Here is a 12,866-nt window from a genome sequence, read left to right on the forward strand (position 1 = left end):
CCACAGTCAAGAGGTCTAATTTACCAAACCAAGGGAAAACAAGGGGAAACAGCTGTGTGGGAGTGTGTAGGTGATGTAAATAAAACCTTGTTATTGCTAGAGTATAAGTCTCTTTTCCCATGTTGCATCTCAACCACTAGCTTTCGCTGACAAAGCCACAATATTCACACCCCCTCCTTCCAAGTGTCCATGATTTAAAGTACCCTTTAGGTGTGATATTCCAACAGCACAGCTAATGATTTCAGTGTTCAGTTTGATTTCAGTCTGACAGCTGACTTCAAATTAACACACACATATAAAGAGTTGAGACAACTGAATGACTATTTTGACAACAAGTAAAGACAGGGATGTTCCTGTGAGTGTTTCTACATACAAGGCTTTAAGACCTGAGTGCTGTCTGACAATCTCACAAACAAGTTTCCTGTTTAAGAAATATCACTGATTGTCCTTTTAAATCCTAAGATTTAGACCTGTCCTCTCTTGCGTGTGCGTGTTTTTATGTCCTCATGTTTACTATTGTTTATATACCTTCTTCGAAAGCACTCTGCTTGGAGGTAAGTACAGCACAAATAACGTTTGTTTGTACCGTATTACACTCTATTCCTTTTCTCTGTAATGAACCAATTCTCTCACAGGGATGTTTGAAGCTTAATCTGTTAGATTAAGCTTCAACAGTATATATATATACTTCAAACAATCACATTTACATGGTGAAATAGAATATGTACAGACACAAGATATTTTGTGTTTGACTCATAAAATGTTCTCTGTGACCCATTAAGATTTAGAGGATAGAAGATAAGAGCGCTGCAGGAGGCACACGAAAGAGTTATAGAGTAAAATAAAGAAAAAAATTTCATATATGCCATTTTTGTTGAATCCAGCAACGTCCACTTTCCAGAAAAGCAACATCACTCTCAAAGAATCTTGGGAAAAAATCAGATTGTGAATAGCCATTAAATCCTAAATAATCATATGGAAATAATTTCACTTTCAAGGTTTTATAGGTTTGTAATTTGACCGAAGCGTTGTTCACACAATGAAATTATTTGAAGGCAAGTACTCCAACACCGAGTCCAATTCACCACATCTGACAGAGCTTTCATATATGGTATATAATTCAGTCCCTGAATTAAACGTTAGATTGATCTTTACCATGGAGAAAAGAAAAATATTATCTGCATTATCTAAAAGTGCTGTACTTAGGTTTTGTAGTGCTGTACTTTGATAATTGAGAAAACGTCATCTGCTGATGAAAACTGTGAGATGGGTGTCAGTAAATCAAAAAAACAAAAAAACAATTTTAATCCTCGTGTAATTTCTCATGATATAGAAATGTGAAACTGATTGTGACATACTGTAGTAGTTTTGGGTTACTTCACAGCCCTCACCATATGCCCTTTCGAGCTTCACTGTGATCTATTATCTTGGTTGTTTTTTAGAGAGTATCCTGTTTATGTGTTGCACACATGGACACCATATCTTGGTATCAGAAACCTGGATTAGCCCTTTTCCCAGTTTATATTCATTCTCTGCCATGCATGCAGATGCATGGTCAACTCAAGTTAGTTACTATTTTACTAGTAAATGCATTACTATACTTTGTGGAGCATCTTACAGACAGGTCTAATTCAGGCAACTCTCTTCGGACATGTATTGTCTTGAAAAAACTCTAAAAGTTCAGACATGGAATACATATTCAAGCAGGCATTTTTTAATGTGGCTATGAACTACTTAAATATTACATATCTTTGGGAAAAGTACAAGAGGTTACTTTCCAATAAATCTTCTCAGTACAATGCGGCCTTGTTTAGCTAAAATAAAAACAACACACTGTCACTGTTCACTCTATGGAAAACTGCAGCCCTCATTCAGCCTATTCTTTAATATTGCAATAATCATCTATAAGCAACAAATACAAATAAGTTGATATCAACCAGCAGATCTGATTTTATAAATACACAATTAACATATGCACTGTAGGCCAGTAAATTATTAAAGTCCATTGCCAGGCCTGGCTGACCTTCAGAAAACTAATAAACTTAAGACAAGGTGGGACCTTAACAGAGAGCTACAACTGAAGTAGTAGTGATTCTTTTTCAATTAACACTGGCAAACAAATAAACCAAAAAGGATGAATATCAACAATGTAAAACAAGTGTCCATCCAACATGACTTACAGGTCTCTTTCATTGCACAGTTCAATGGCGTTATCTTTCAACACATCCTTGAAAAGTCTACCTTAACACATCTTCCAAACTATTACTCTTTCACCTAATTGCACCAAAACAATAGCTAGACATAAATATTTCCCTCTTGCACATTCAATTACATCAACATTTACCTACTACACCATCTTGTCTCCAGGGCTGCACAAGTACCTCACTGAGATGATGTGATTTTCATATTTTGATCAGTTAGATCAGAACAGTTTCCACACCCAAATAAGCACTGGAATTCCTGGATGATGTAGCCCTTAATGTTTTTAAGCAACAGATAAACATGAAGGACCACCATCAATTGAAGTTGTAAAAAGTGTCCTTGTTGTACACCAGCCAAATGTTTTTGTATGATAGCCTGAAAAACATATTGAAAAAAAGTACACAATTGGTCATAATTGTGCAGCCCTGTACTAGCATTTTAATCATTTTGTCCATGTATTAAAATACCTGTCAATCAATTTGACAGTTCCTCACGGGGTGACCCCTTAGTTTGCAGTACATTTATCTGTTTTATAAATGCTAAGCCAGAATATATCTTTGTTAGGTAAACCGTTGACTGTGTAGGGGAATGGTTGTACTGTCAATAATTAAACAAGTTCACCTGCCAATTTAAGTTCTTAGAACCTAAATGCTAAAATGTTTGTTAGAATATAAAATAACTACCTAAAAAGCGAGCTAACTACCAAGGGTCACTCATAGAAGTGCCACATCTTCTGACCACTGCCAAAATTGAGCATCATTTGGCTGCAAAATCTGTTTATTTCATGCTCTACTGACAACGCAGCTCATCTTACTAAACGCAAGTCCTTCATTACAGTAAAAGTGCATCCGTAGGATTCAGTAAATGTACAGATATATGAAGCCCACAATTAAAATGTCTCCTTCCATTTCGTTTGCAATAGAATACTTTGATATTTACAATTACAATAGGAACATGGGTCAGACAATGCAGAAATACAGCTACTGTACACTTCACACAAAAATATGTTGAAACATCACATCAGTCTTTTAGAGGCTATATGTACACGCAGTATATACAGACTACGATGATTATGGCCACAGTAAATGAGGAGCAACACCTTCACAAAAAGCCGCTGTAGAAAATGGGAGATGGAACTGTCTTTGGCTTTGTCCATATCAAATCTGAAGACAGAGAAAGACGCAGCTCTATTTATTCCAAATGTGATGCAGTGACTAAGGAACGCATTCAAAGGCAGATAGACGAGACACGATGATAGGAGGCAGGAGCAGATGGCAGATGGATACCAAAACCAAACAAAAAATCTATGTATTTAACACGTAATCCTCATGAGAGCAGTCTTGTGATCGACCACCCAGTCTATAACAAGCTTCAATTTAGAAACCTTTCATCACAGTTAAGGACGTGACTGTTGGTGACATACTGGTGACCATCCCCATCTAAAGCATGTACTGTGCATTTTACCATCATGTGTCAAGATTATTTTCTAACTACCACACTGCCTGAAGTCAAAGACATTTTGCTTTCAGTGTGATGATGATGATAATCTGTTCAATGTATCGGTATAGTATGTAACTCTCTACTGAAATTAAACTGTAAAATTTCTGATTTCTATCACAAGGTTCAAGTTTTTCTTATGCCCATTCATGACATTGCAAAATGTTTATATTGGTGGCTGCCCATAATGCGTTAAAGACAGACTGTGTACATGAAATAATCCCCACAATCTCCCATTCATTCCCAATAATTCCCAGACATTCCTGTTAATTCCCATGAAAAAGTGACTCACCCCTGATTACTCCTGAAACTCTACACCTAACATCTACGTGGTGTCTGCCTCTAATGAAAGGGCTAAGGGAACAAAATGTTATAAGTGACAATAAAACAATTTAGATATAAATATACATATACATTTTAAAAAATTGTATACATGGAACGATATGTTACAAGTCATACATTTCACATCATCACATCAAACCGAAAAATAATTTCTTCATGTATCAAGGAAAAAAACAAACATAGAGTAAGGGTCTTTCTTAAAAACAGGAGAAAGATGAGGGAAAAAACGTAGGTCTCCAAATGACACACACACACACACACACACACACGCACTCATTCACTCACAAAAACCTCGACACAACTTAAATCTTCTCCCGGAGCTCTACCAGGTAGGCATCATGTCTGGGAACCAGACGCGACCTAAATGCTTTGACACCTCCCAGTGGATATCATCCAGCCCATAGCGGTGATCTGGAACCAGTACCTCCTCCATGATGGATAGCTGCGTCAGTCTGTCTCCACACATCTTCACAAACTCCACGAAGGCGCTGCAGGACACTTCGCACTCTCCCAAGCCGATGGCCGACAGCTGAGTGCAGCGTTGGGCGATGCGAATCAGCTCTTCATCCAGAGGCCGCAGCCCGTTGGCGCACACCACCAGCTCGACCAGACGCGGACAGGTGAGCCCGACGCGGCCCAGCACGTCTTTGCTGACAGAGCGGCCAAAGTACAGATGCGTTACAGGGATTTCATCGCGGAAGAAAGGTCCAAACTCGTCCTCATAGAGGAAGAAGTACATGACCAGATTAAATTTAGGAGAGTGCCGCACCATGGCGTCCCAGCTGCTCTTCTTGATGGTGTGGAACTGTTGGCCGGGATTGTCACTAATCACATCGATGCGAAGGTGCTCGAGGTGAACGTGCTTCTCCGAGGAGAGGGCGATGAGAAGTTCATCACTCAGCAAATGGTAGTTGAGAGCCAGTTCTCTCAGGCCGTGGCACTGATCAGCCACACACAGGATGCCTGGGATGGGGAAAAAAAGTAAATTAAAGGAGACTACAGATCTACACGGCCCGAATAAGGAGGAGCACAGAAAGAGAGAAACTGCCTATATTCCTGTAGCTTTCAGACTTACATTTTATTTTATCATAATATTTAGGAAGAGTGACTTAATGAATTGGTGTGTCATTACATCTCAATAAAAGAAAACCAATATATCTTTATTTAAATATCAATGTGCGGTAACATCCTGACTGCCAATAAATGTGCTTTTCCTTTTACTTCCACTGTTCCCTCTCACGTCCAGCTGCTAAAAAACATCATAGTCTCAACCAATATCAAGTCTGTCATTATCAATCGTTAACAGGCCTAATATCTATCATTCCTTCATTTGTCTGTACCTGCAGGTGAAACATGAGGGCAACTGCTCATTTTCAGCAGTTTGAGAGTGTCACTGTTATTGGCCACCAGGACTTTAAGCGAGGGGTCGTCCACAGGTGTGTCATCAATCTTCAGGGAGGACAGGGATTTGGAGTTGACAAAAACCACCGTCAGAGCTGAGATGAAGTGAGACTGACATACAGAGCAGAAGAGAGAAACATTTAGTCAACCTCTTTTCTTTAGTAAACATGGTAACCCTAAATGGTAGCAATTGCCATCTGGTTCCACTGTCCATTTGCATTACCACCCTCTGCAGTTGCCAGACATGTCTATTTGTAAATTGCTTTGGATAAAAGCATCAGTTAAATGAGTAAATGAAATTTAAATGTAATGTCATCATATCACCCTTGTGCACGTGCTTGTAAAGCACAAGACGCAAACAAAACAGAAGCCTGGTTATCAAAACGGCACCACTAGTCATTAAAACTCCAGTGTGCCTTAAGATTATAATATGCTTGAATTAAAAAACATACATGCATATGTGCAGCCATACTACTTTGTTTGTGGTTGGTCTTCCAATATTAACTGTCCATTAAAAATAGGATAAGTGTAATGTGTTTATCTTAAATTAAAGACCCTCACACAGGCATTTGATCATACCAGCTGCGTCTTAGACATTAATCAGAGATCATAGCTTTAAACTGGTGAAGGCTTACCTTGGGCAGCTCCATGAAGCTGGGCCTGGCTGTGGAGATGAGCCCCAATGTTTTCAAAGAACAATTCACGAGCTGAGAGAGGATGTCGCACGCTGCCTCTGCCGACTCTCTGCTGCTGTCCACCTGATCACGACAGAGAGAGAATGAAAACCCAGAGAACTAATATCTCATTTCACCACACCATGGCCGCCCGCCACAGTCTAATTTGTTCCGCCATAGTTTCAAAATGAACCGAAAATATTGTTTACACATCTCATAATAACATTACAGACCTCTAACGTTGTGTTTTGTGGGAGCTGCTGTACGCTGCTCGAGACGCCTACTTTTCTTTTTAGGTAACTACGGTAACGTTAATAGTCTGTTTCTGTCACTCGTTTGAGAAGGTGATCAAGCTAGCCGCACTTAAATTTGGAGTGCACACATATTAAAGCCTTTATGGTAAACTGAAACTGTTACACGATACGAGAACCACATACAATATAATTTATCAAAGTGGGTCGAACTTGATGAATTTAGCGCATGAATACACATGTGACAATGTCCGATTTTCAAAATAAGGTGTCTATACAGTATGGAAATATGATTAATTGAATTAGATTCACATAAAGTATAAAACTTATTACATGTCCATTAAAAGTAAAAAACACAATAATAAAATGTTAGGGAAATTGCTTATTCAATTTTCTATTCTTTGATTTAGGGTTGGTGGAAAAACATTAAATAAAATTTGTTGACTTTTGTTGCAGTTTCATCACCGTTTATAATCATAATGGGTTTATAATCAAATAGTTAACTAGAGCACAACATTGTTTACAAGAGTGCAAAGTTCTTCATAGATAGCCTCTTAATTTTGCACCAAATTAATACATTTTACTTTAAAATGATCAAAATGATCTTCCGGGGGGCATGCCGCTGCACCCCCGAGACGGCCCACTCACCACAGTCTCTTAAAATCCTGTGGGAAACACTGTACCCTGACCACAAAAGTTCATACCTTGAAGCTGACATACTGCAGGTGGTTGGCGTGCCTTTTGATTATCTGTTTAATGAGGTCTGGGTGTGTGGCCTTCAGGTAGGAGCTGGCTGGCTGGTTCAATTCGAACTCAAAGCACCGCCACAGCTCGGGCATGTGAAAAGCCTGGTTCCATCCCCGGCATACCTGCAGTGACACCAATAAAATCAAAATCTGATTTAAGTCTGTCTCTCTCAAATGTATTCCGTATTTGGTTAGATTCAGTCAGTAGTTTTTCAAAACTGGCTTTCAGTGATATAACAGTGATGCATCAAGGCTAGGAGCCACCTTATCTAACACTTATGACCATTAAGATGGAGGAGAAGTTGCTGGTTAACCACAACAAGAACTGCTTTCTGTGTAGCGACTGTTCATTAAAAGGGTACCTGAGAAGCGTAAGCCCTATCCAGTAGAGGTAGGTACTGGAAAATGTGGAGCAGGATCTCCTGTGGCAGACACTCCCAGCGGACTCCCTCCCCCTCCATATCTTTCTCCCTCCTCTGCTTGCGGGACCGTTTAAGAGTCTCCTGGGACCCACTGCTGGTGCCACCTCCATCTTCTTGCTCATTCCCTTGAAGACCTCGTTTCATCCTGGGTAAACAAAATCCAGATGGTTGGGCTGAGTTAACTTAATGGGGAGAGAAACTCTTGATTAGCAGTACCATTTATGCATGTTCTCTTCATCACCAGTTGTTGTTATCCCATTTATCCTATTAGTAACAAGCTTGCAGTCAGTTTTTGCCAGGTTGATGCATGCTGACACACATTGAACATATATCAGTGAAATGATTCATCGTTGCAACAATTTTCATAATCAGCTTATCTATTAAATTATTTCGCTAAGCATTTCTTAGCCCATGAAATATTTAAAATAATTCAAGAATTAAATTCACTATCATGTGAAAAAGAGTAAAGCAGCAAATCCTCACATCTGTGATTCTATAACTTAGAAAAATCTTTTTATTTGATAAATTACTTCATGACAATTAAAAGATGTTTTTAAATTTAAGACTAATGCATTTTAAAGCTTGACAGGCTTCCCACATGAAAACATCAGTCAGATCAAAGTCAAACAGTGACGGCTGAAACAGGGATTGTCCAACAATACATCATTACATATACCATCACAGATTATATTCATATTGCCCACTCCTTCTACTAACTTTTGGTCAATATTTATTCAGTATGTCTAATAATGTGCCTCACTGTAAATTTAAGTTTTCTGATCTTTTATTATCAGCATTCGCTGTAGTGATATGATGCTGGTATGGTGCAGGGCATGTTTATGACTCGAGATCATGCATGCAAAAATAATACTGTTATATCCCTTTGGGAGATTATTTACTCTTTCTGTATAGCCCAGATCTACCTGACACAGTGAGTAACATGCATAAATGTACAAAAGGAACATCTCTCCTATTAAAGGTGTCAATAACCAGATATTGAGAGATTTAGTGTTTTTCCACTGGCTCTGCTTACCTGACAATTAAAAAAATGTAAAGGACACACCTCCCTCCGCCACAACCAACACCACCATCTAATCATCCTGATATACAATTCATACGCTAAAACTTAGCTTCTGCTTAAAAACTACCTTACAGTTGCGCGTTAATGGCGTTATTGGCGACATTTATTGACAACACGGATGATTACTTTAACGTTACAACACAAATACGTCAAGCTAAACAAGACAACAGTTAACGTTAGCTTAGCCGAACCGAGCGTTGCATCTTTCTGCTGAGTAAACGGAACGTTACATTTGGAAAATAGTGTAGTTAGTTAGTCTATGTTTTAATGAGTTATCCACCCATTCCGCCTCCTACCTGGATTTCACCTCCGTCGGCTGTTTGGCAGAAAAGGCGATCACGTCAACCGGGACCGACACAAGAAAACTGCGTTCTAGCTAGCCAACAAATTAAACACATTGGACCATGGGATTGCACGGTGTGTCGGGAAGTTAGCGAGCACTGACTAAAAGTTCATAAAGCTAATTTTCCAGCCGTGTTATCGTTTCCCGAGCGCCTGACCTAGTTTCGCTACACAACTCTGCTTCAGTAGTTTCCCCGTCAGCCAAAGATGGCGTTTGTGTTGTGTCGAGCAGCGAGTGGGCTGGCCAGCCTGCTGTTGCAGTGAACTGTCGGCAGGGGGAGACATTTCCCTCAGCTGAAGGTATTCCCCATAACATTTGATTTAACTCTCAGTTCAGGTTACCTGTGGTGGAGGAAGTACTCAGGTCTTTTACATAGGTAAAAATAGTAATACCACAGTGTGAAAGTACTCTGTTACAACTGAAAGTCTACTTAAGTACTTAAGTAAAAGTACTTAGCGTCATATATGTAGTATCAAAAGTACCCGTTATGCACAATGACCCACTTTAGAATAATGTATATTAACCGGTAAATTATTATAATTATTGATGCATGAATGTATATGTCACTTTAATGCTGAAGATGGTGAAAGTGGAGGTAATTTCAACTAATTTACATACTACTTGGTGGCTTAATAAATGTAGTTGTGTAAAAAGTACAAAATTAGTTTCCAAAACGTAGTGGAGGAGAAGTATAAAATAGCATAAAATGGAATTACTCATGTAAAGTACAAAATTACTTACTACACTACTTGTGTCTAAATGTACTTAGTTATATTCCATCACTGGGTTACAACATTATTGTTTCAATAAGTAATACAATTAATCAAAATATAAGAAAAAGACAAAAATCTATTAATAAAGAAATGTAGTAGGGGATGGTCAGTCTAACCGTTATATTTAATTTAAAAAAAAAAAAAACAGTATACAAAAACACACCCTTGTACTGCAAGAGATACACTGTACACTACAACAACTACAATGCAAAGGGTCTAACCAGATGAAAAATTTGGTTTAATTTATGATATGATGCCTGAAAAAAGACATCTATGTAACCCGAAAATGAAGGAAACAAGAGATGACCAGACCGCACATAATTCAATGAAGGCATAGGCACTTTGATAAACAATGATCTAATCACGTAGTCTTGTTATGAATTACATCAGTGTTACCAAAAATTGACATTGCCCATTCATTTTCTTTTCAGATTTACCCTCTTTGGGGCCCCAAGTGAGATTTTGCTTTTTCACCACATCTTAACCAACTTTGAAAACTGATGACATCAGGTCATATTGGAGTTGTTTGGCCGATGTGTATGCATTGGAGGGTGTCGTGTACTGTTATAGTGGCAGTTCTAAAGTGGTTCCAGGGCCTCTGAGGCAACATGCCTGGATGTCATTATGCCCCGTCACGCCCCTTAATTCGAGTTGTTTTCTACCAGACCAGGAATTTCTATTTAATATTGTCATTTTTACCAGAACATTAAATTATTTCTCTTACACAACAGTTACTATATTTTGTCATGTTGGTGAAGACATGTATTCTCTAGTTTTCATAAAAAGATTCTTCAAATAAATGAAATGGTGCTCCTTTGGATTGCAACATGTAATAATGTCAGTCAGTGTGTATTTTGCAGCATTGTTGAAATAAAACAAAGCTAGTTGGTTTTCTGGTACTGCGCTTTTTTTAAGAATACTTAAGCACCATGGACAAGAGTCTGCAATTTCCCCAGTTTAAAAGCTGTAAATTCCTGTTGAGCCTTGTGAGACAACATTCAAATCCACATGTAGCTGCTGCTTTACAAAAAAGTATGTCTTGGGAAAAGTTTTTAAAAACAGTTGGTTAATTCAAGGAATGCAGAATTTCAAATTCGGCTGCCACTCCTGTGTATTATGTGTAGTATGTGCGTATTATCCGTGCTAAAGATTGGTCTTTGTACAGTCCGTGAAAAAATTTCTCCATCAAGACCCAGTTATAGGCGCCGGCCCTCACCATGTCTTGCAACCCGATCCACGCTAAATGGAATTCTTCTTCTTCTTCTAAAAAATATAGTTGGTCAAGAATGCCTGTTCTTTAACATTCAAAACAACAGCTAGGTCACCCCCTACATCAAGACCTTCTGCAAGCATCTTCTCAACTGTTGTTGTGGACAACATGAAGCAGCGTGCTCCGTCCAGCTAGGCAGGCAGCGTGAACATTGCAGTGGGCTTTTGTTGCAGAATCTCCAGAGGAAGGATAGTTTGTCAGAGAACAAGACTTATTTCTTATTTATCTGCTTGCAGCTGCATGGAGGTTTGCCCTTCTGTGTTTAACAGGAGGTTTTACTGTCTGCTCTCTGCAGACGGCAGGTTGATGATGTGCAACGATTCTTTCAGCTGCAGGTTTGGTCGTCTGTTCTGTTCTTCCACAAGGTTAAAGTTTTCTAGGGTTGACTTTAGAAACATGTCCAGCTTTTTGTTCTCCACTTGCAACTGTTTTTGTCTTCCAGCTTTTTCTTCAAGAGCAGGCTCAGTTGTGTTTTTTCTTGCGACATGTTTTTCAAGTGCAAGTTCAACTGTTTTTTCTTGCAATGTGTCGTTAAGGAGCAAGCTCAACTGTGTTTTCTCTTGAGATGTGTAAATTAAGAGCAGGCTCAACTGTCTTGTCTGTGACGTGTTGTTCAAGAGCAGGCTTAGCTGTGTTTTTTCTTGCAATGTGTTTTTCAAGAGCAGGCTCAACTGTGTTTCTTCTTGCAATGCGTTTTTTAAGAGCAGGCTCAACTGCGTATTTTCTTTCGACATGCTCTTCAAGAGCAGGCTTAGCTGTGTATTTTCAGCAGACAAGGTGAATGTGTACAGCTACAGTTGGCAACAGTCAATTCCATGAAGGGTTATGTTTTAATCGGTGAATTTCAAAAGTTCCTTTAGTTGATTGTTTTCTATTTGCAAGTACTTGGTGTTGTTGGTCGCAATGAATATCTCCTCTGCCATATGCTGTAATTCTTCTGTCAGATGTTGCCGTTTATTCATCTGACTGAAGAGGATGCCGGTCACACCACAAAAAAGCCATCAGAATCACAATCAAAATAAGTTGCCAACTGGCTAGCATCCTCTTCTTTAAGTGTTTCTATTTCATCTTGAACTTCAGTGGCAACATCTGCTGGTCCCTCTCCAGAATTTTCACACACTAAGACCATAAAAAAGTAAAGAAAATGTATCAAGAGATGTTTATGTAAACAAGACATTCCTTTAATTTGAAATGACTCATTTGTCTTTAAACAAGATCTCTTTTGCAAGGGAGATAAAAAGAAAAAAATCAAAGTCAGACATTTTTATTTCTTGTGTGTATGTGCTATCTGTATCTTTCTCCGTGAGGTACTTTGTACTTTGTTTGATAAGTGCTATACAAATAAAGTTTATTAATATTATTATTATTTATATAACAAAAGAATTTAGCATCAGAGACCGTCAAAGACATCACTAAATAGATTTTAAAGATGAAAGTTTATATTATATAATTTGGTCTTAAAGACATGGTGGCGAAGAGCAAAACAAAAATTCCATAGTCTCTGTGTAAAACTGGGTTGAGATCTGGTGACTATAGAGGCTGTAGAATTTTGTCACACTAATTAAACAATTCAGTGAGCCCTGGTGCATGAGAGCATCATTTGATAGGCCTATGTTTCTCCCTTCAGTAAATTAATTTGCATCCAAGAACCGATAATGTTGCACTTCCCCGTAGCTGAAGAAAAAATCTGTTTCATATCTGTGGTACAATCCGGATGACTTGCAGCAATAACACGAAAGATGCCTGTTGGTCTTTGTAATCGTAATACAGCGAATTATATTTGGACCGATTTGGACTAGCGACAGAAAGAACTACAACACCACAGGAGTAAAAAAACATTCTTCAATGTGCATTAGAGGTAGCG

General features: G+C 38.6%; 1 protein-coding gene across 3 annotated transcripts in view; it reads right to left on the reverse strand.

Moving 5' to 3' along the window:
- Positions 1–1,692: 1,692 nt before the first annotated feature.
- Positions 1,693–12,866, reverse strand: part of LOC123959082 (F-box/LRR-repeat protein 3-like) — a 14,444-nt gene continuing 3,270 nt past the window's right edge. For 2 of the 3 annotated variants that reach the window (XM_046032950.1, XM_046032951.1), the window contains exons 3-7: positions 7,476–7,680; positions 7,072–7,236; positions 6,078–6,200; positions 5,382–5,553; positions 1,693–5,004 (exon numbers count right to left, since the gene is read on the reverse strand). In XM_046032950.1, coding sequence (XP_045888906.1) covers positions 4,364–5,004; positions 5,382–5,553; positions 6,078–6,200; positions 7,072–7,236; positions 7,476–7,680 — 1,306 coding nt within the window. In that variant the 3' untranslated portion in view covers positions 1,693–4,363. Of the gene's footprint in view, positions 5,005–5,381; positions 5,554–6,077; positions 6,201–7,071; positions 7,237–7,475; positions 7,681–8,912; positions 9,234–12,866 lie in introns of those variants that run through there. The other variant, XM_046032952.1, reaches the window with a different exon arrangement.

This window comes from Micropterus dolomieu, linkage group LG20 (assembly GCF_021292245.1).
Source record: "Micropterus dolomieu isolate WLL.071019.BEF.003 ecotype Adirondacks linkage group LG20, ASM2129224v1, whole genome shotgun sequence".
Classification (NCBI taxonomy): Eukaryota; Metazoa; Chordata; class Actinopteri; order Centrarchiformes; family Centrarchidae; genus Micropterus; species Micropterus dolomieu.